This window comes from Hermetia illucens, chromosome 1 (genome assembly GCF_905115235.1).
Source record: "Hermetia illucens chromosome 1, iHerIll2.2.curated.20191125, whole genome shotgun sequence".
NCBI classification, from domain to species: domain Eukaryota; kingdom Metazoa; phylum Arthropoda; class Insecta; order Diptera; family Stratiomyidae; genus Hermetia; species Hermetia illucens.
In genome coordinates this window covers 96,978,814-97,003,527 of record NC_051849.1, presented here as the reverse complement: position 1 = coordinate 97,003,527, position 24,714 = coordinate 96,978,814, and the positions used below count along the sequence as shown (strand labels likewise).

Here is a 24,714-nt window from a genome sequence, read left to right as displayed (position 1 = left end):
TTCGAGTGTGGTTATTGTTGCTGTGTATTGTGTGTACGCACGAAGAATTCCAGAGATGTGATTTTGGTGCCTTAAAGCGGTTCAGTTAAGTGGGTTGTATGTTATTAAACATAGCGCAAAGTAAAATTAGTGATAATAGTATCTGGTTCGGATTCGTGTGAAAACTATACTAATTTAATGTCTGCAGGTGAATAATTTAAATTGATCAAATGGACTTTCTCCAATAACTGTGCTAGATTTGACTTTAACTTACGCAGAAGGAGTGGGAAAATGTTATCAACATCAAACCTTTTATCTTTTTATAATATTTCACATCACTTCAGCTATTATCATTATGATCAAACTAAAACTTTCTTATACAAAATTTCTAACCCTTTTCTTGCTATAAGTTCTTACGTCTATTTGCCCATAAATTTCTTCTAATGTTTTTTGGTGCATCCTTATAGCTGGTCAAGTGGAAATTTGCTATACCGCTACATGGAATATCGTCTATGATGACTAATTTTCCGTGTAGATAGCGAACGCTTTCTCATCATCTTCAAATCACCTTTGCCTTTCTGATTTTATAGTCAAGGACAAAAATTCCGTTTATTGAAAAGAAAATTGATTTGATGAAAACGATTTGGAAAAAATGCAAATGTTCATGGAAATTGATAGCGCTGAAAACAAAAGACTTAGGACAGTAACTTGATAATAATAACAGACTTAAGCGATTAACTTGAAAGTAACGAAAGACTTAAGACACTAATACGTTCGATGCATCTAAAATGCATCTCAATCGTGAGAAATTTGTATTTTTGAGTTTGCACGATTTGTGGCATTCTTAGTTGAATGAATAAAAAAAACTTTCTCAAATATCAAAATATCGTAAAAATCAGAAGAGAAAGATACACTGTAGCTAAGGGGTAACGGTGGCGAGGCGGTTCGAAATCATCGAATAGTTATGCAAATATCTCGTGAAAAAAACGAAAACTTATCATAAGTCATGGCTAGATAGAAGCGGCTTCGGATTATACAAATAAATGCCACTCCAGTTCATTATTGTTGTTGTTAACTCTACCCAGTGTTGCCCATTCGTTGCTATGTATGAAACTAGTGATGAACATTGATTTCAATGCTTTTTATTTCATTCCATCTGTTTGAGTGGATTATGCTTTATTGCAATTTTAGTCAAACCCGATTGTTCATTCATCGCCAATTTATCTAAGAAATTGAGTAATAGTAAGTGGATTGAGCGCGACCATATAAGTGTTTCTGTTTTTACTAACATTAGATATAGAAAATTATGCAATGCGAAAATGCTGCTTTGGTTTTTGCGCGTGGTAGGTGGTTTTGGCTAGTTCACTAAACTGATAATTCTGCTTAAAAATATTTTTTGAATGTTTGACGTGACTATCATGCTCGGAGGATGAATATTTTCTCAGGTAATTTTTAAGGCGTACTTCCAAGCATTCGGTTTTTAACAGAAGTCACATACACAGAGTGAGAAATCTCTAATCTTAGCCTATTAATTAAGAAAAAAGAAATCCTGTTCTTTCCACGGTGTAAACTTATGCTGTTTCTATTATTGTTCTTTATATAGAGTAAGCAAATTCTGAGAAAATTCAACTGAAGCCTTTTTATGATTGTTTCTAAAAATGCAAAATCTAAAGGTTAATGGGTCATATTTGGATACTACGAAAAAAACTTTGGCGATCGTGATTGGTCTTTCTTATTAACATCCAAATGAATTGTCTAGAAGGTTGACTGCCAGTTGTTTTTCGTAACGGCTTTCTCAATAAACTAAAATTGGGAATTACTGATTGGCATACAGCTAATCACTTTGAAGTGGCTAGTTCAGATAAGTCCAGATTTGGATTGCAGCTTAGCAATTTTTAGTTTTTCGATCAATAAACATTTTCTGAATTTAAATTAAACGCCCACTTTATCTGAACCTTTCATCAAATTACGAAATAGTGATTCGAAATTTGAAAGCAATATATTCAATGGTATATTCTTGTGGCATTTAAAAACGTTGCAAATTTTTGGACTGCAAGTTTATGCAAAGAGATATTGGTAGATTGTGTGTAGACATCTTCAACTGTAACTTCGAACGTTTCAAGCGGGGTGTTAATAGCAATAATCAATAGGTTCGTATTGCATTTTGCAGAACTATGTGTGTTTTCTTGCTTTAGACAAGTAGCGGACATTGTACATGGAGATTTCACTGCTCTCCTCCCTAAAAAATATTAAAACAATGTTCTCAGATATCTCTGGCTTCTCATTTGGTAATTAACTTTGCAGTGACTTTTTTCGATGATCCTAAAGGTTTTTTGGTATGGGTGAAAACCACCCCGGGGCCATTTTCGTTCATATGTTCCTATGCGAACTCTGAACTTCTTTATTTTTGATCAATTGGCTGGTATAGTTCCTTCATACTATTACTATTTTTTCCTCAATGTACTGACAATGAAATTCCTTTTGATTCCACAGAATAACTTTTCTGTCCCTTTCCTGGACAGTTCATCCGCTGTTTCAGCGTCTCTTGAACAGAGTTATGTTACAGCTGCCTATGTGGTACATTTTTATCTGGAATATGATAGTATACTTACCCGGTGATTATACTTATTCATTGGCTTTTTCTATTGTCTAATGACCCATGCGTGTACGGGGTATTGAGTTGCTGAGTTAAACACCAGCTCTCACTTCTATTCTCTTTTGCTCTGTCGTGTTTTCCCTAGGCGTCAGCAATTCGAGATACTGTTTAGAAATAGTTTCGATCTGCCTTTGGTTTAGGCAGTTCTCCTCCAAATCAATAATCCGGGAAATTCTGAAGATTACCTCCTTCGTTTGCATTTACATACATGTAAAGACGAAAAGCACATTCTAAGAGGGCCTTTAAGGATGCCGTTGAACACAGTCTCAACTCCCCAGTAAAACACAAGCAAGTTTTTTAAAGTTTGTATAGCTAATAAACATTTCGTTTAGCAACTTACTCTTTCTGTTAAGTGCAAGGACTACTCTTTTCTTGGGCGTGCGCCCAATGCAATTCGATGTAAAAGGATGTAACTCATTATAAGCGTGAGCGTTCACAGTTCCCACCTTTCTACCAAATTTGGTGTCAATCGCCGAGAAAAATGTGTGTGGTGGACATCATCAAATATAGTCATGTGGGGTATCAAATTAAAGGTCTCAGTTAGTACTTTTCGAAGCCGGTCTTAAATTTGACATTTGTTGGAATGGTTGGGAGTGCGGGGGGTTGAAAGTGATCATTTCTTTAACGAATCCATTCTCAGAAACGACCCAACCGAAAAATCTGAAAAAAATCAAGATTGTGCTACTATATAGTGTTTAGGCTCCAAAATACCCTCCATACGAGTGCCTGTTCAAATAAAGTTAATATTAGTACATTACTATCATTTTTGGTATTTAATAGGAAACTCCCTTTAAGTTCACCCTAGAAAATGTAGGCTACAGCATAGAGCATGATCCTACCAAGTTTGGTGAAAATCGCACCATTATTAACAAAGTTATAATAGGTCAAAGTTGTCGCATCTTTGCAAATTCAAGACTTTGAATGTCAACATCACTTGATGGTGGATATTTTCATATAATATATGCATATATTACGTGCTACATACTAATGGGATAACTACACACTCAAATTTCTTTATAAAAGAAATACACAAAACCTTTCATACCTGAAGCGTCTAGCTTCTGGTTTCCCGACTTGTTTTTAATTGCAGATAGCTTAATTTCGGAATATGCTATAAACATTCTGGTGGTTTGAGAAACGAAAACGATCACACAATACATTTACCAATGGAGAAAGCGCTGAAATCAAGAAATTTGAACTTACGTTAATTCTGATTAAAATAATAAAGAAACTCATTTAGGAACTACAGGAGTACACGGTTTTCACAAAAGTTTATAAAGACAATGCCTAACATGATTGCTAATCTCAATATCATTACATTTAATACTATGATGGGCCCACAGCAGCGGAGCATTTGACAATTAAATAGTATGTACTGCCTGTAAGTTTCCTTTTTAAATCGTCCCTCTCCAAAATTTTCGATTTTCTATGATTAAATTATTGAAAATCATGGAAGAACTCAATTCGAACCCAGTGGTAGTTTAGATTAGTAGCACAGGAACTAGAAAACATTTAGGAAAGTTTGAAATACTATTGGTTATTAACAATGCTTTGCTCAGATCCGTTAATAGTCGACTGGGGAGCAGGGTTGATAAAAATCCAGGTTTTGTTGTTGTTGACAGACTTCTTTTTTTTATGTTTGTGAGAAAATCAAATAATTTAGAAGGTACTATTTAAAACAGCTACTATTTTTACACTAGCAAAACTCACACTGTCTTTATCCAGTTCTTCACAAAAAATTTTCAAAGAAAGCGAAAGAAACGGCCTACAGCCGGGATGACCCCCTTAAGTTTGTGTGTTTATATCAGTCACAATGAAGAGAAGGGGTTTGCTACTGTGAAATATCAGACAGTTGATTTGTGTGTTACTATCGAATCTGGCGAAGTGTATTTATTCGAAAGCATAGACTCGACGGATACCAGTCGACCCAGCTGTGAATGTGTACCTGAGTCAAATCAGGGTAATAATCTCGGGCGAGTGCAAGGCTGACCACATTGCCTCCTATCTTTCTTTAGCCTTTTTCTTCAGCTTTTGTCCCCCCGTGTCTGATCTGGGTGCACCACGTTGCCTCCTATAGGATACTATAATCCTGTAGGGTACCGTTACGATCTTGGATGAAGTGCTCTAACACACTTCAAGGCCCTGATCCAATTGGACTGTTGTGCCAACGATATAATATATAGACATATCTTGAAAATCTCACAGCCATTACCAACCATTGACAAATTTAGTTACGAATGAATATTACGAACGAATATGACAAGAATGCGATTGGACTTACAAACTGATAATCAGAATGAAGAAGGTATATTGACAAGGATTTGGATATTAAAAAGATGCATGAGCAAGTCGTGAAGACTTTAAAACATTTTCAAAGTAATCTCCTTGCTGTCCCAAAATGGGAACTTTTATCGAGGGCGATTAGCTCGATTTTTTTCCTTTCGTTTGCAATTGAGGGGGCGCTGAGAATAACATCCAATTGATGGCAGACCGGATCAATTGGAAAGTCACATTCTACTACTTTTCTTGTCCATGGACTACTTTTTGGACTAACACGCAAAGTTAAAAAAAACACATAACTACGGTTTCGTCCACGGTTGATACCTCTTGGTGAGTTGTCACTGCGCTGGACGAAACCATAGTCGTCTAAATCACAGTTAATCAGCATAGATGAGCATAGTCACAACAGAAAGCTTCTCTGATCTAATCCAACTTTCGGGGCAGGCTGAATAGTAAATAAGCAGCAAAATTAGTATTCTTTTTTCAATATTTTCGTGAATAATTCTTGTTGATTGATTTTCTTATTCAGTTGTAAACTGCTCTAATATTATAATTTCCATCAATTCATAACAAGTCGGGAAACCGGAAGCTTGAAGCTTTAGGTATGAAAGGTTTTGTGTATTTCTTTTACAACATTTAAGGGTGCGTTTATTCCATTTTTACCTAGCAGAGAGAATATCCACTTTCGGGTGACATTAACATTCAAAGTCTTGAATTTGCAAAGAAGCGACAACTTTGACCTATTATATCTTTGTGTAAAATAGTGCTATTTCTGCCAAACTTGGTAGAATCATGCCTCATATTATAGCCTATATTACTGCTGGGATGAACTTAAGAGAGGTGTTGCAGCCAATTACTGAAAATTTTAATAACATCCTATTATTAACTTAATTTGAACAGATATCGCTATGAAGGGTATTTCGGAGCCTAGGCACGATATAGTGGCAGCCTCTTGATTTTTTCCAAATTTTTCGGTTGGGCAGTTTCTAAGAATGGGTCGGTATGACCACTTTCGACCCCCTTTACTCTCCATCTTTCTAACAGATGTCAATAACAAATTTGGAAAGCATTAACCGAGACCTTTCATTTGATACCCCACATGACTATATTTGATAAAAAAATGTACAGCCCCCTTTTACATGTATGGGAAAATTCGACGTAGAAGGATGTAATCCACTATATTCCGTTCATAGTTCCCAACTTTCCACCAAATTGGGTACTAATCGCTATAACCGTCTCCGAGAAAAATGCATATGATAGACAGACAATAAGCCGATTATAATGAAGTTTTATTTTACACAAAACATTAAAATTCATGTATTTGGATAAGTATTTTTATTTAATGCATATGTACTCGTAAACTAGGAACTTTTATGAAAAAAAAAACAAATTTGATTTTAATCATGATTTTTACAAAAAATCACTAGATATAAATCATTGATTTAAATCAATCATTCCTGCTGAGGAGGTTTTTTTAGGGATTTTTTTCATGAACCCATGAATGAACATCACGAAAGTTTATTCGGTAAGAGGCTGTCAGTTTTCTACAGCTATCTTCTTTGCATTCTTACGCACTATTTATGTAAACGCGTTGCAAATCTCGGCTGCGTTAGCAAACGAGTATTTAATTTCCCCCATACCCGGACAGGAATCAGCTATTGGAGTGTCAGTAGCATTGGTTAATGTTACTATTGACAACTGGGGAGAAGTTTCCCGCAATCGCAGGTGGCAGAGCCTCAATGCTATCAAATACACCAAACTTTTCCTGTCAGAACTAAACAAACATACTGTAAAGTTTATTCTGCCGAAGCAGGAAGACATAGCATATTGTAGGCATTCTGACTGGCGTGTCCACCTTGTAATGAGGAAGTGGGAACCTTAGAACATTCTCCATGCGAGTGTCCTGCCTATGCACGCATTAGACATCACATTTTTGTTGCTGATGTGCTCCCACTGCTGCGGATAGTATCATATCCACTGTGATGAATCGTACGATTCATAAACGAATCTGGGATATTCTGGAGGAAGGGTAATCGCGTACAATGAACCACTAGGATCTGAGTACTCAGAGGCTTTGCTTCTTTCCCACCTCATACACACACGTACACACACACACACAACTCCAGTAGGTTCTGACGCTTTTGAATTAAGGAATAAAAGTTTCTGACTGATTAGTTTGCGATGATATATATATGATTGTCAATGCCCAAGGAATGTATATATGTATGTGTTTATGTATATGCATAATGCCGCAGTGAAACGTTAGTGCACTCGTATTCTACCCACATAATGACTGAGGCTGGTATTAAGGATAATAATACACTGCTAGTCCCCTTTTTATCTTTATACTACTAAAGAAAAAAAAACAAGAAAATTGCTGAATTTTTATTTAAATTAATTATACTCTGACCCTTTACATGCCATTCCCCCGTGTTCATATTATAGAATGTATGTAGATATCAACGGGGTTATTTGCATTATACATTCGTCCTAAGATAAATGAAAGGAGAAATATTCGGCCCAAATGGCACACTAAATGCTGTGTATTTCCGTAGGTTTCGAATGTCAGTAAATAGCGATATACATTGGCGAATTGTTTAATCTAATATGCACGCTACTTTAAATAATTCTTTGTTGATTAAATCAACTCAATATTAAAGCGCTTTGATAGTGGTTGTCGTAAAATTAACTCCGTCTTTTTCATTCTTTTCAGTATTAATTAACTCGAAGAAACCTACACAAGCACCATGATGAGATAAAAAAAGAAAGTGAAAAACCAAAATACTCGCGTATGCAAATGTAAACTATCTTTTTATCACATGAAAATCGAGAGTGAAATCTACGCTGCGTTCGTTTCAGATTCAAAATCTGTATAGAAAAATAGGAGAGAATTATAAAAAAAAGAAAATCCAATCAAAGTGTAAGTGATAGTGATAGTGATTCGATCAGGTTTTATGTGTTTTCTACCATTTGATTCGTGGTCTTCGTTGTTGTTGTCGTTTTCGTCTTTATTTTCGTTATCGGCAGAAAGACGTTAACTGAAAAGCAGATAGTCATTTCTCATCGAGTTTTCATCGTGGATTTTCAAGTAAAGTGATCGGGGGCCGATTGCAAAATGTTGTCGGAGCCGCATACAGATCACAACAACAACTATAATCAGCGTAATAACAATGGCGGTGACGCGTACAAACAAACGCGCATATTGCAAAAGAACAACGGATCGCAAAATTCACCAACGGACGAAACCAACAACCGCAACGAAGGTAACCGTCGCGCCAATGTTAACAACGGTGACGGCCGTAGTGGGAGCGATCCGAAAGGTATGAACGCTAACCGTGGCGGGTTAAAATGTGAACGTAGTGTGCCAAAAAGTGGGGTTCAATTGAGCCGCGCCGGTGACCAGCAGCAGCAAGAACTAGTGAAACTTGTCTTAGGTTCCAGTGGCCAAAAGCGGCAACTTGGGTCCCAAGTCCGAAAATGGTCTGCAGCTGCCGCCGCTGGATCATGCCGTTGGAATGACAAAGGAGGAATCTTACTGGCCGTGGTTGTGACGTCACTGTTGTCTTTCACCACCGAAGTTAGTTGTCAAGGTAAGCAGCGAATTTTGTTGGCTTCTTGTTTTCCGTGCGGGTATCTTTTGATTCCATTTCATGCTCTTTGCCTTTTCTTCATTGTTGCATGCAGTCATGAACGTGAATGTGCAGTATTTGAACATGAGGAAATTGCACTGAGTCCAAAGTAAGAAATTTGAGATTGTATGATGGAATGCTGCAAAGGTAAAATTGCTAGAATGGGTGAACTAATCCAAGAAGTTATGGTTAAACTACACGCCTTATTGAATTTTATGGGAAGTGTTTGGTATAGGAGTCAATTAAGATTATGTTTAAATTATGCAACCGAAATTTTTCGAATCTGGAACGATATCGTATTAGTACTGAACAAATTGAGTGCAGTCACACATTACTGGCCATTTTTCACATCTGTAATGTTTGGTTGTACTCTAAACATATTATTGTTTTGTCGTAGGCACACCAAAATAATGAAGCAGATTCTAGCTAAATATTATGGTACACTAAATTAGCAGGCACTTCCCACCATGGCTATGCCATAAAGAACTTTTTGTATCCTATGTGGCTTGTAAGGATTTGTGTACAATAGAAACTTGTTTAAACGGTTCACTGTCTACTTGTCCATTTGCCTGCCCTTCTGAAACAACAACCTCAGAGCCCTTCCGCATTCGGAAAGGCATTTCCAAAGAGATTCATGGAGTTCTCTGTAGTTATATATGGCACTGAACCCCTTTCATCCCTACTGACTGACGCTAAGAGCATGATTAAACAACCAAATATGGCCTACGTGCTAAGTGCGAGCAAGTTGGCAAGTTGTATGCTGGTACTGATGACTATCACATCACATCTCACGATCCGATGGCTCATCTAGCATTGGTGGCTTTCATATCCTTCCCATAACCAAGACAGGCTGCTGCAAGTATCTAGGAATACTGCAAGCAACTCATTCTGGAGTTGGCAATTTGGAGATGTTCTGTTGTCTGAATTCCTGCGATGATTCAAGCTAGTGCTGAAAACCTATTTCTCTGAGAAGCACAAAATAAGCACACTGAATGTGTTCGCTATTCGTTCAAGGCATTTGGAATATTGCCATCTACGAAAACCGATCCGAGCTGATGTCCAAATTCCAAATGTACCATGCAAATTCTGCCATGGAGCGAATGAACCCGCCTCGTAACATCGCAGGCAGGGGCGCGGTTGACGTAGCGGTACAACATCACCGTCATGTTGATTAAAGCTTAACATTCTGATAGTTGATAACACGAGCCGCTTTATTAATGTTGCTATCCCCCGATAACAACATTGACCGAAAATACGCGCAGTAGAAGGTGAACTATTAGCCAGTGGCTCGAAAAATCAAAGAAATTTGGTTTCTCAAGAAAGTTAACTTGTTTGATATTCCTGGGGATACTTGGTAGAACATATCAAGAACTTACCACAGGGCAAGACCACCAAAGGCCCTGGTATATTTTTTATATAGGTAGGGCCGCCTGAACCTAATTGTTTGGACTTATGTATTAGGCAAAGTGCGGCATGTGCCACAATGTCAACAATTCAGAAAAATAAGTTAAGTTATAATATAGAAAAAACCTGCAAATTTATTTTTATTTTTTAGTAAACTCGGCCTAAACTGATGATCATTTGCTTCCGTTTCCTTTTCCCTGATAGCAGAATATTCTCATGTCCCTCCTGTCCATATTTTTGATGTAGATGAATCCCGGAATTGAAAAAAAGTTGAGGTTTGTGGTTTGGTAGGTTACGGGTTATGTCGAATTCTCATTTTATCATTATTACTGTTCAGAAGCAGCAACCTTCCTTCCTGTGTTTTTTCCTTCGGGCGAGAGGTAAGGGAGTTCTTCACTTGAAGTCACGACTCGGCATAGAAGAAGTCTCGAAACGTCGGTATTTGTCAAATAAAAACCACCACTAGCATTCATTCCCTTAACCTTTTCGCTAGAAACCCCGCATACACGCATTGGCTATAATTCGTTTCAATTTTGTGCCTTCCGGTTTTATTTCCACGTGGTCGGTTAGATATTGAATTTCGACTTTGATATTTCCATTTTGCTTTTAAATAGGGTGCGTTGGGCGAGTTGGTTACCCATAATTCTCGGGGTGTCGTTCCCGTTGATTTGAATTTCAGTTTGTCCAGGATATTCGGATATCCCTTGCATTCTCCCCAGGGTATTGTCAGATTTATGACTGCTCAGATTTTCAATACCACATGGGGACTATAAAGGAAGTTTTAAGTATTTTGGAGATGCATAGGAGTGTGTGTCCGGATAGCAGAGTGGTTAGAGCACAAGGCTATCATACGGAAGGTTGTGGTTCAAATCTCACTGGTGGCAGTGGGATTTATATCTTGATTTGACGTCGGATACCAGTCGACTCAGCTGTGAATGAGTACCTGAGCTAAATCAGGGTAATACTCTCGGGGGAGCGCAATGCTGACCACATTGCCTCCTACAATGTACTGTGGTGTACCGTTACGGTCTTGAATGAAGTGCTCTAACCTACTTCAAGGCCCTGATCCAATATGGTTTAGATAAGGGGAACAGGTGCAGGAAAGTGCAGCGCCTTTCATTTAAATGCAACTTTTTAAAAAAGGATTTCCACTCATGACCAAATTTGATGCTTTTCACTATTAACCAATGTATAGTAATTGTCTGCAGCTGTATTTGAAGTTGCTTAGCTATTACGTGCTTTTACCACGTTTTACATTTAACAAGGTGTACGCCAGCGTGCCGGATGTCCTCGCTTTACGAGTTGATTTGTCCATTTATCCCTGTGACAAGGCATTTGCAAGCAAAGTTATATGTGAGCATTTGCTTTCGTTAATTTCAACGCTTCCTTGTAATAGTACAGCGAAAATATTTGTATTTGTCTCATTTTCACCACCACAGTCAGTTCGTGTTCAATAAGTAACAAGTTAAGAGGATGTGGACAGGTGTGTATTATACAATAGCTGTTAATTTTATTTTTCGTGACAAACTTTTTGAAATGCTGGGTTACATCTACGAATATTTCAGAGCAGTTTTTCTATCTTTCAAATGAACTCTGCTTCCAACTTCAAATTCCTCTGAGATTCTTCCTCGATACATTTCGCGCCATCATATGTCGTTTCGATAATAACTATTGGCTATTCCGGAATAAAGTCCCTGTTTTGTTTGATGTCATAAGCATGATAAATTCAGTACATGGTTCCAGAACTATCAGCAGTCGACATGTAATATAGTTCTTCTCTTTTTAAGGAGCATTTTGCGTTTTGGGTTATTGGGAGGTAGTCAACAATTTAAATGGCCATGCAAATGTATCTTTGACAGCAGCCTAGTCCTTTCCGGTGTTTTGTGGCAACCTTCACCCTTACTCATCATCATCATCAACGGCGCAACAACCGGTATCCGGTTTAGGCCTGCCTTAATACCGAACTCCACACATCCCCGTTTTACGCCGAAGTCTACCAATTCGATATCCCTAAAAGCTTTCTGGGGTTCTGCCCTACGCCATCACTCCATCTCAGGCAGGGTCTGCCTCGTCTTCTTTTTCTACAATACATATTGCCCTTATAGACTTTCCGGGCTGGATCATCCTCATCCGTACGGATTAAGTGACCCGCCTACCGTAACCTATTGAGCCGGATTTTATCCACAACCGGACGGTCATGGTATCGCTTATAGATTTCGTCGTTATTTAGGCTACGGAATCGTCCATCCTCATGTAGGGGGCCAAAAATTCTTCGGAGGATTATTCTCTCCCACGCGGCAATAGTTCGCAATTTTTCTTGCTAAGAACCCAAGTTTTCCAGGAATACATGAGGACTGGCAAGATCATAGTCTTGTACAGTAAGAGCTTTGAGCCTATGGTGAGACATTTCGTGCGGAATAGTCTTTGTAAGCTGAAATAGGCTCTGTTGGCTGCCAGCAGCCTTGCGCGGATTTCATCATATCAACGGTCTCAAAGTTGCAGTATCCTACCTTTATTCTTCTCGTTTGACCAGTGCGGTTTGATGTTATTGGTTGGTTGGTTTTTGGTGCTGGCATTGCCACCATATATTTTGTCTTGCCTTCATTAATGTGGAGCGCAAGATCTCGCGCTCCCGCTCGATCTGGATGAAGGCAGTTTGTATGTCTCGGGTCGTTTTTCCCATGATGTCGATATCGTCAACATAGGCAGTAGTTGGGCGGACTTAAAGTGGACCGTACCTCTTATATTTACCTCAGTATCACGGATCACTTTCTCGAGGGCCAGGTTAAAGAGGACGCATGATAGGGCATCCCCTTGCCCTAGACCGTTGTTGATGTCGAATGGTCTTGAGAGTGATCCTGCTGCTTTTATCTGGCCTCGCACATTGGTCAGGGTCAGCCTAGTCAGTCTTATCAATCCCGTCGGGATACCGAATTCTCTCCAGAGCGCACGGCCTTTTACCCCGACTATGCTATCATAGGCGGCTTTAAAGTCGATGAAAGGATGGTGCAACTGATGTCCATATTCCAACAGTTTTTCAATCGCTTGCCGCAGAGAGAAAATCTGATCTGTTGCTGATTTGCCTGGAGTGAAGCCTCTTTGGTATGGACCAATGATGTTCTGGACGTATGGGGCTATCCGGCCTAGCAAGATAGTGGAAAATATCTTATAGATGGTACCCAGCAACAAGATACCCTCAATACTTCGTCATAATCGATGAAGAAAGGTCCACATCCTCTTTTTCTCCATAAAGATTTGAAACATTCTTCGCTGAGAATGCGCAATTGTGTATTTTTGCACGATTTTAATCAAATTGCCTGAGAGTTACAGGATATCTAGGAGGAGCTGGAAGGGGCTCTGACACAATACCGGCGGTTAGCAATATTATGTCAACTATTTCTGTGTCAAAAGGTTATATTCTGCATGATTTATCCACCTGTTTGCTTTCAATATTGTTTTTATGAGGGATGTATATTTCTGCAATATTTGGGGAGTAAACCGTCTTGACAAATAGTAGTGCAGTAGGTTTGTTGTTATAGCGATGGGCTGTTTTTCGCCGGTTATAATAGATAATTTCATCACGTATTATAAGTTTAACGAATATGTTGTTATGATCGGCTTACCTTCCTTCGTCTGACATAGGCGCTACCACAGTATTTTAAGGAAGTAATATTATGCTGTATTGGACGTTCCCCGTTTCCCATTCATTTTTCAAAACAAGACTCACATGAATGCGATCGGTGCCATGTCATCCTGACTTGCACCTAGTCCATCTGCCTTATGAACAGTACTCGTATACAATACAGAAGTGAGACGACTTGTTGATATTGTTGAGCAAGATCGTAAATAGCGCGCACAGCTCTTATGTGACGAAAGCGAATTGAATACAAAGTCTACCATAAGGGTAGAGCTATACTACGAATTAAACAAGTTGGAGAACCGGAAGAATGATACAGGCATGAAAAGTGTGTGTAATGTTTCTGTACGTGGTATGCCTGACTATTCACTTTAGTGTAATGCTGACATTCAAAGTCTTAGCTTGCAGTAAATTTGCACAAAAGCGGCAACTTTGACCTATTATAATTTTGATAGTAATAGTGCGATTCCCACCAAACTAGTAGCAGTAGTATCATTCTCAATATAGTAACCTATATTATTGTAAAACTTGGGTTTAGGTTTCTATTCAATTTTTGAGATATGCATAATAATAATAAGTGTAGTGATATTATTAACTTACTATTATTAGTTTTATTTGAGTGGGTATTGTAATGTAAGCTGGGTATTTTTCGGCTGAGTAGTTTTTGAGTACCAATGTCAAAACTAATCGAAAAGTACTAATCGAGACTTTTCATTTGACACCCGACATGAGTTTCGGTGAAAAGAAATTTATACCTCCCCTTTTGTTTGTATGGAGACCACTCCTTAAACTCAACATAGAACGACGTCCGCATAGCTCAGTGGTTAGAGCACTAGGCTGTCATACGGAAGGTCGCGGTTCAAATCTCACTGGTGGCAGTGGAATTTGCATCGTGATTTGACGTCGGATACCAGTCGACTCAGCTGTGAATGAGTACCTGAGTGAAATCAGGGTAATAATCTCGGGCGAGCGCAATGCTGACCACATTGCTTCCTAGTGTACCGTTACGATCTTGAATGAAGCGCTCTAACACACTTCAAGGCCCTGATCCAATATGGATTGTTGCGCGAACGATTATTATTATTATATATATTATTATATAGAACGACGTTACTCATTGTATGTGGGGATGTTCGCAGGTCCCACTTTCCCACAACTCCAAGATACACATATGTACATACATATCAAAAACATAAATATAAATAATTCATTCTAAATAAATAAACATTGCCTATTACCGCATGCTGATGCATACATATACCTAGAATTTACTCTGCGCCCAAAAGCAGCTATATATATGTTCGTAAAATAAAAACCATTGGCACCAACGTACGCACATGTCTACCATATTGGTTGCTATCCGCAAGTTTTATTAGTACATATATATCCATGCACATGTCTGCCTCGAGTAATTGACACTGATGTACAAATAACTAAAAAAAGCCAAAAAAACTTAAATGTCCCTATGAACTCCGCCGTTCATACCAGCTCATTTTATATGATGATGACATCATATAGAGTTCAATAAATGTACCGGAAATGCAAAACTTTGGCCTTCTGTGTCTTTGTTAATCATAGTAGAATTGCGTTCAAACCTATCAGAATTATGCTCTATACTGATGCCAAATTTTGTACTTCTAGAATGAACTCGGGGAGAATGTCGGAAAGGTGGTAATATACTATTATTAACCGAATTTGTGCAGATGCCCGATATCCCGGAACGTGATGTAATTTGAGGCCTAGTTTCATATAGATGCATTTTGGCGACTTTTTTCTGATTTTTCGGTTGGATAGGTGTTGAGAACACGACCTGTTTCACTTTTTGGGGCACATGATACCTCACATGACAATATTCTGTAAAAAAAATTGTAAATAATTGTATGGAGAGCCTTCCTTCGAACTAATCGCTATATATAAACATAATCACAGACCTCACCTTCTCACCAAATTTCGTGACAATCGCTTGAGCCGTTTTTGTGTAAATCTGATGTGAGATACTCGTACAAACACTGAATCAATTTTGATAAGATTTTGTTTCACACAAAAGCTTAACAACTCGCAAAATTTGAGTGTTCAGGTGCAACTCTTACCGATCTACGCTTGGTCGTCTCTTGCCTGGGAGTTTGGCCCATGCAAGTCTTCCATAAAAATCATTTATGCTGAACCCCGCGTGGTCGAGTCGCTTGTATTTATTTCCAAAGTCCGTTTATTTAGATATGGACTGATAATTGGATTTTCGAATTTTCATTTGATCATCTCCTCATTGGAGAAGTCGAAAAAATAATCTGCATCTTCCTTTGGATGGCTTCCAAAAAGGCTTTTAACTATTTCAGTGTTCTGAAGTTATCATACGAGTATATGCCAGTGAAGAGGTAGCAAACACAACCACTATATTGTCAGTTTTCAGTGTCAATTTCAAATGTAGCAGAAATTCAGTCGATACATAACTTTGCAAATGTTACATATGCTTGAGCACGGGTTTCATAAATATTGCTTTGGTCATAGTGCAGACGTAAAGGTTGCATATACTATATTACGCAAGTAGTGTTGACCTTTGCGAATAGTTTGGATCCGGCACAATTCCAACCCAGGAAAGTGAGGACACCAGAAAATTGCACTTCATTGCACTCAAGGGTGAAGACGATCTTGGAGACTGTTGTTTAGAAAAATTCTTACAAAGGAAACGTTCAAGAGTCCTGAATTTTAATTACATATGTGTATAGATGCAAAGCTTGATTCCCGGATTGTTATTGAAGTAGAAATTAATGATCCATGACCCACACTTGATGGTAGTCGTTTACCTGCAATTCGCAACAAGTAGTTGAGCTTCACATACTTAGGTAAATATTATATTTGTTATGCTTAACGTTTGTAACAACCGACGCTTCTCTCGGCTTAATAAACTCTCCTTGAAGTGCTTCAATTCGGCATCTGAAGATTCACCTTTTTGATTCGAATAAAACTTTCACATTATTGAAGTTAATTTGCTCTGCCCTTAGCTAACTTAAAAGACTCAAGAGTTGGTACTCAGTTGCGAACATCTAAGTAGTAAGCCTGAGAAATTGATTTTCAGTGTTGCATAAATTTAATAAAAGTCGATTTGGAATGGTTTTCGTGTGGGTCATTAGAGTAATTAATACGTGTTGCATTTGATGAGATGCATTTTTTTCACGGTTGGGAATTACGAAATGTCTAAATGCCGAAAACTTGTCTGATGAGTGTTTAGAAAGTGTAAAATTATTTTTAGGTTTGTTGGTTTCATGAAGCAAAGGTGCCGCTTTATTGAATGATGTTATTTTTAGAACAATTTATGCTTTAAATTAATATAAGTCATTTTGCAGATGAACATGCTTTGTAGTGTTTTTTTTTTTTTAAATTTCTACACAGAATATATGCGATCCTCAACATAGTTGAGATGTGAGTAATTTATTAGTCAATATTCCAATATTGAATTAAATTGAACAAACATTTCCAATTTTCGGCCAAAATTTATTTTATTATGCAGATACGGTATTATTGTTCCTAAGATGCGCTTGCAATCGTTGAATATCAATGAAATCCGAACAAAATTGCTTTCTTCCTCTTGGTTTACACATGTACAATATTATTAATCATAGCGGTTCGGTTTGAAGAGTAGGATTAGAGATTTTTGAAAAGAACTAGGTATTGTTCCTTATACTGTAAATATTTTTATTTTCCTTCCGCATACAATTGTTTCGGAGACCACGTGCCTCTTTCCTCAGTGCTAGTACCTACCTTAGGTACACGTGGTCTCCGAAACAATTGTATGCGGAAGGAAAATAAAAATATTTACAGTATAAGGAACAATACCTAGTTCTTTTCTTAATTTATATATTAACTGTAAAAAAAAACATGGACATTAATTCCAACTTAAGATTTTTGATATAATTTATCTCTTTGTGTTTTGCGTTTCAAGGGTTTACATTTGAAATGCTCTGAAGAACAAAGGAACAACCTTTAGCCTTTATTTTGTACTGCTTCTTATTAACAATTTGATGAATTCCATTCTCCTCGAGAGACACACCGTTGGAGCACAAATTTTGTTTGTTTTTTGAAAATGCATTGGACGATTGCTAAGTCAGGAGGGCTAGATCAACGATTCTTAACAAAAATAGACAGAGATTGATAACAGTGCTTGCTTCTATGTAATGTTTTAGAAGTTAAGAACAACAATGTTCACTGTTACAACACTTTATTTTATTTTATTAAAAACAATGGAACTGCAATGCTTCAACAAAGGGTGAATTTCATAAAAACTTTTTATAGAATCCTTTCACTATATCCAACGACACAACTGGTACTCGTTAATTTTATTAATCTAATCACGTCTTGTCTCTTTTCGTATTCACTTTTTTTTCTATGACATCTGACATTTTTCCGTCACCTACTCCGCTCTTCACTCCTGTGGCGAGGTCTGAACTGAGTGGAAAGCGCCGGTGACGTCATCTGTCCGCTGGTATTCGCAACATTCGAAATAAATTTCGAATGCCGCGAATCCTACCGCGCCACAATGTCAATAGCCGCTGTCTTCCTTCTGGCAGTTTCGGGCCTTGGCTTAGTGTCGTCTTGGTTTCCGGTATTGCGATATTCTCTGATGCGATAACAGGCAAAAACCGACAAGTGAACTGTAAACGTGGTTGTTTGTTGATTGGGTTTAAAGACTAGTATTTTGCAGAAGGCCATTCTAGTCTGTTTTCTGGTAAGTCACCGCATCCGCTGGAATTCTCCCGCTATATCTCCACTCGACCCATTGCCTAATGCTGCGAATGAGCATATGCATCTCATCCTTGAGCGACTTATTCCATCTGCGTTGCCAGTGATTATGCAACTTTCTTGAGATTTGCGTCTGCAGCCATATATTGTGTTGTGCAGCAAACTCATTTCTCGCGAAAGTTTCGCAACTGTGCTCATGGCCGCTATCATCGGTACTGCCTTATCTGATGTGGTTTAAAAAGCGATGCAGATTCTCGAACCATCAAACAAAAGCTCGAATTTTCCAGTGTTTGCCTCTGAGCGGTTGCGAACGCCTCTGCTTATAAAGGCGATGCATATTGTAGAAGGAATTGCATTGTCCCACCAATAAATAATCTCCGACTGTGTTTCATACCGCCAACGTTTGACAACATTTTCGCAAGCGTTGCGATGGTGAACTGCCTGCCTGCCTTTTGATTACCAAACTCTTCATACAAACATCCCCCGATATTTAATAACTTGTTTCCAGACGACCGCATGTCTATCGACCTGCACTTTGATAATGTTTTTTTAACAGTTCGTAATTCGGACCACTTTTGTTTCTCATCAGAAAGGGTTAGCCTAGGAATTTCCAGTCGTCACTCTATTGCTTCCACTGTCTGCTTTGCGTAGACCACCACATTCTTTGCGTGCTTGTCTGTAATAGCCAAGGTCATGTCATTACAAGGCCAACAATTGTGCCCTTTTCTGGAGAGGTTCATCCGTCTCATAGAGAGTATTCGGCTGATAATTAATTCTCGATTAAACTCACCAAGTATTCAAGAACACCAATTTTAGCTACAGCGCCTAACATCCCACGCCAGTATAGTATACAGTTTCGAAGTTGTTCGCGGTCATATCGTGGCAACTCTGTCAGCCAGTCTAAAAACTTGGCTTGAAATACCTGGAGCTTTGATATCGCTCATTTTCCATATCCTCGATAACTAAAGGTATCGCCTACCTGCTTGGCAACATGCGTAAACACGAACTCTAGTTTCATGGAAACCTCGAACGTCCCTGAATATTTGTTGTTCAACTATTCTATTTTTTTTGAACTGTAAACATATTTCTGCGTACAATAAAAATATTCTTAGTATTTATTCATATCCAGAAAGTGTAGCGCTAGATGGAGCTTACCAGTGGTATGTGTGAGTTAACAATTTCTCCTATCTAGTGTCGAAAATCACAACCGATAACAGCTACGATGATGAAATCCGCACACGGTTGTTGTGAGCCAGCAGAGCCTATTTCAGCTTACAAAGACTGTTCCGCTCGAAACGTCTCACCATAGGGTCAAAGCTCTTACTGTACAAGACTATGATCTGGCCAGTCCTCATGTATTCCTCGGAAACTTGGGTTCTAAGCAAAAAAAATTGCGAACTCTTGGCCGCGTTCGAGAGAAGAATCCTCCGAAGAATTTTTGGCCCCCTACATGAGGATGGACGATTCCGTAGCCTATACAATGACCGAACCTATGAGCGATACCATGACCGTCCGGTTGTGGATAAAATCCGGCTCAATAGGTTACGGTGGGCGGGTCACTTAATCCGTATGGATGAGGATGATCCCACCCGAAAAGTCTATAAGGGCAATATCTATGGTAGAAAAAGAAGACGAGGCAGACCCTGCCTAAGATGGAGCGATGGCGTAGGCCAGGGCGACAGACAGCTTTTAGGGATATCGAATTGGTGGACCCCGTCGCAAAACCGGGATGTCTGGAGTTCCTTATTAAGGCAGGCCTAGACCGGATACCGGTTGTTTCGCCCTTGATGATGATGATGATGTGTGAGTTCCTTTCACCTTCGCCTTTATAAACTCCGTCGTGGGGTGTTGCATTACTTCCTGAAAGTCCTGGTCTCAGCAAGTTCAAAGAGCTAGCTAGCTAGCAAATTTTTCGCGACACTAGTCATTACCTTGTCTTGCAGAATTTGTGTTTATTTGTCGGACATAAATCTTATAAAATAATAATCGTTGGCGCAACAATCCATAATGGATCAGGGCCTTGAAGTGTGTTAGAGCACTTCATTCAAGACCGTAACGGTACACTACAGGATTATAGTGCCCTGTAGGAGGCACTGCCACCAATGAGATTTGAAAACGCGATCTTCCGTACGACAGCCTTGTGTTCTAACTATCCAGCTTACACACATATAATAAAAGCCTTTTGAAAATTATCGTTTGTCACATTTACAACAGAAACAGGCGTATTGTGACCTTAATGACTTTGAGATAGTAGTATTCCCAGTGTGAAATACTAGCCTAAATTACGCAAAATTTTGTTCATAGTGAGAAATCGTGTTTGTTAGCCTCTTTAAAACCCTATGTTATTAGTAGATATATATCTAATAATCGTTAGTTTGGATTTTTGTCATATAGTTACAAAATGGTCGAATTTTTTATATTTAATCGGTTTTTAGAAGGTTCTTTTTCAACAATAAAGAAATACAACGAAAAGTTAAAGCAGGTAAATAGTTGGCTGGTTCCATAGTTATGAAACACTTACACTTTGCACTCTATACAGGCTCCTGCCTCCTGATGTTTTTTTGAATTTGCTGAGCGCCAGAAAAAGGTGTCCTTTCTTGAAAAGCCTGTTAAATTCTCTCTTTATTTGCTGAGTTCTTGATTAGCATTCTCCTTTCTGAGAATATTGGCGTATGAACTATATGCAATAAATGCACATACATACATATTTAACTGCATTGTTTCTTCTTTCGAAAGCATTGAAAAAAACTCCTAGCAAATATTGTTGTTTGATTCATAGTGTCAACAGCAGTTGTTACGATGAGAGCAGGGCGTTGTCTCATTTTAGCACCAACACCAAGATTGTCAACGAAGTGTCGTGAACACTGACTGCGCGAGATAATATATGGAACCGTGTACGTGCTGGAGTTTACCCGAATGCTAGCAGTTCGACAAGATGATGGCCGGGGTTCCTGGTTCTAAAATATTATCTGCCTGTCAGGACACAGAGATTTTACTCACGTGCCTAGACTCAATAGTCGAACTAAACTCTCCTAGGGTAAACTACTCTAATCACCGAAATTTTCTTTACCAAAGGAGTTAAGTTTACTGTACAAGACAATGATCTTGCCAATCCTCATGTATTCTTCGGAAACTTGGGTTCTTAGCAAGAAGAATTGCGAACTCTTGGCCGCGTTCGAGGGAAGAATCCTCCGAAGAATTTTTGGCCCCCTACATGAGGATGGACGATTCCGTAGCCTACTAATGACGAAATCTATGAGCGATACCATGACCGTCCGGTTGTGGATAAAATCCGGCTCAATAGGTTACGGTGGGCGGGTCACTTAATCTGTATGGATGAGGATGATCCCACCCGGAAAGTCTATAAGGGCAATATCTATGGTAGAAAAAGAAGACGAGGCAGACCCTGCCTAAGATGGAGCGATGGCGTAGGCCAGGGCGACAGACAGCTTTTAGGGATATCGAATTGGTGGACCTCGGCGCAAAACCGAGATGTTTGGAGTTCCTTATTAAGACAAGCCTAGACCGGATACCGGTTGTTGCGCCGTGGATGATGATGATGAAAGGAGCCAAATTGCCCAAAGGCCCAGTAACGGGGAGGACAAAACCACAAGAAAATATTGCATGCGGGAAGACCGGGGAAAGACTACTCCTGAGCTGATTCTGGCACCTACGCGACGAGTGGCCCCCGTCTTCCCTTTCTCTTCATAGGGCCAGATGACATGGTGGCCCTGCGGTGGCATACCCCAACCTAAATTTCTAACCCCCTAATGCTTCAAGCGTAATAGGGGGAACCCTAAATAAACGGGAGGACTGACGCCTTCTTGGGCTGCTTCCTGCTTCTTTACCACAGTAAACATATTCCGTAACTCTTAAAGTAAATGTATAAACTCCACTCTTTAAACCAGATTTTCTTCTCATCACTATTCAATACGTAATAATTATTGGTATACAGTTATTAGCTCAAAATAATTTTCTATTTCTTTATTATTTTTAGTGTTTATAATTTGTCATCATTTCTTCATTTACCTCCTATTTATTTTTTTTCACTATCTCCGCAATTACAGAAAATATTCGAGAATACTTGTAAGGAATTTTATTCGGTTTTGAAATGTCCCAAAAAACAAGACTTAACTCATTCTGAACAGAAAATGCCAAGAAACGTCGGTTTAGAAATATTGAACGCAAACAGAGAAAATAAAGCATGAACTCATGATGAATTAAAAAGAATTCAATTGGAAGAATAAAAGAATTTAAAACAACAAAAAAAGAATTACAAATGCATTTGATTGTATATGTGTTTTCATATTACTCACTAAAGTGAGTGCCTATAATCGTAAGTTACCCAATTGATAACGACGATCCAGCCTAATGTTTAGTCCATTGGAATCTCCATGACCAAATTTTCCTCAGAAACCGTGAAAGTGAACTCGGAATGGAGAATTTTATTGCCACTATCTCGCAGAAGTTTTCAGAGAGTCAAAGTCGCTGACTTTAGTCATTACTTCCTCAAACGCATTAGCAGCGATTAGGGATAAAAACTTTCCGTAAAATGCTTTAGGTTCCGCCGTTCGTTATCCTCAATTAATCTCTATTCTGTACATTGCTTTTTATCAAGGACGATGAATTTTATCGCCGATTTTTAATAGGAACGTCTTCTGTTCGTGATATTGCGTTTATGGGACAAAAAAAACAGTCCGCTTGTTCAAAGTAAAAAAATTGTATACAAAAATCAACTATACACGGTCGTCTCGCGAAACCTAAAAATATCCACCCTTCACAGTCTGTTCGACACACGCAGTCTCCCTCCCGTTCTTCTTCTTCCTCCAAAAAAATCCTCCGCCATGTTGCGGAGTAATGCAGCCACAACAATAAATGTCCTTTCTGTGGCAAAAAAATTACATTGATGTAAGACAGAGGAATTAAGGTTGTACGGGGAAATGTTTCTTTTATGAAAGTAGTGTTCGAATACAGATAGTAAATCTACTTGCAATAATAAAACACCACCATCTGAATACTTACTAACGGGAACAATTCTGAAACTTGGCGAAGAGAAAGTTATACAGAAGGCAATAAAGTTAAAGCTAAAGGCTGATTCATATTTTTAGCCATAGCTGGTGTGTTACATACACAACAATTTACCACCCATCTCCAAAAAAGGTGTTTTTCTGCTGCCACGCTAGAGAGCGCTGCGATCATCTTAGAGAAAAAAAGTAAACGGCATTTTAACGTATAGACTCAACTACAGTCTGCAAACTAGGATTATTAAAAAATATTAAAAACTAAATTTTTGGTGCGCTGTTAAACTTTTTTTTTGAATTTTGGCGTTTTTTTACGGCTTCTTCAATGAATAAAAAAAAAAACTACTGAATGAATCGCAATTATCCTAGTTTGTGGACCGTAGAAATATGTTCTGAATAAGTCGTGAAAATTTCAAAGAATTTCGTTGCACAAGATTTTGGGCTATGGCGGCAGCCGATTTTCAACATGCGGTTTCGAGAAAAACGCATTTAGAAAGTAGAATGCGATTTTTAGCCATAAAACCTTAACTGACCATTAATCTGCTATACCTAGTCCATAAACCTTAGGTTTCTTGAAGAAACACATGTACGGCCATGGCTTGAATTCTTGTCCTTTTAGCGAAGTCATTCGAACGTCATCCGGACCGATAAATACGCGCTTTATTACGGCGATCGACATAAATCTGGCATGTGACTTATCACGTGTTTAACACTGTAATTTTCGAATGACTCCGAATATCAAAAAATCACTTTGCCCATATATTCTACACTATATCTAGATACAATTGATGCCAAAAAAAATTGATTCCGCGGATCCGACAGACGGGATGACCCCCTTAAACATTCTTAGAAACTTTTACTACGAAAAGGTTGTGTTTTACTTGGGCTCATAATTACGCTAGAGCCTAATAATACGTATTCAAGTGGGTTACACCAACAGTATATTTGGTATATTGCGGCTTCGGATTGCTTTTTCAGTCTGCCTCCAACAAACAAACCCATCCTCTGTACGTTCCTATTATACCTTGAAAAAAAAACGTAAACTATGCAAGGACTTTAGATTTTACTATCAATTCGATTTTAATTTTTAACCTAAAGATATACATAACAAATGCGAGTGCAAAATGAAAGCCTGAAGGATTTGGCGTTAATTGTCAATTTATTAACTAGAACCTTACTTAGCTTAGGTTTATACTGATGTTTAGTCCTTCTTTCTTGATTTGACAAAAACCGGTTTTTCACTACGAAAAAAATACGACAGCAAAAGTACTGTAAATAGTTGAAAGTCTCTACCTTTGTTGCTGATATGGTATTTAATCTCGGGGCAAAATCTTTATGCATACACCAGTTGAACGAGCATACACTATCTAATCA

At 38.5% G+C, this 24,714-nt stretch overlaps 1 protein-coding gene across 1 annotated transcript in view; it reads left to right on the top strand.

Moving 5' to 3' along the window:
* The window catches only part of LOC119647545 (sushi, von Willebrand factor type A, EGF and pentraxin domain-containing protein 1), a 209,427-nt gene that overhangs the window by 8,591 nt on the left and 176,122 nt on the right, over nucleotides 1–24,714 (top strand). Inside the window, exon 2 of the mRNA XM_038048539.1 lies at nucleotides 7,629–8,505. Within this exon, the coding sequence (XP_037904467.1) occupies nucleotides 8,031–8,505 (475 nt within the window). The 5' untranslated portion in view covers nucleotides 7,629–8,030. The remainder of the gene's footprint in view (nucleotides 1–7,628; nucleotides 8,506–24,714) is intronic.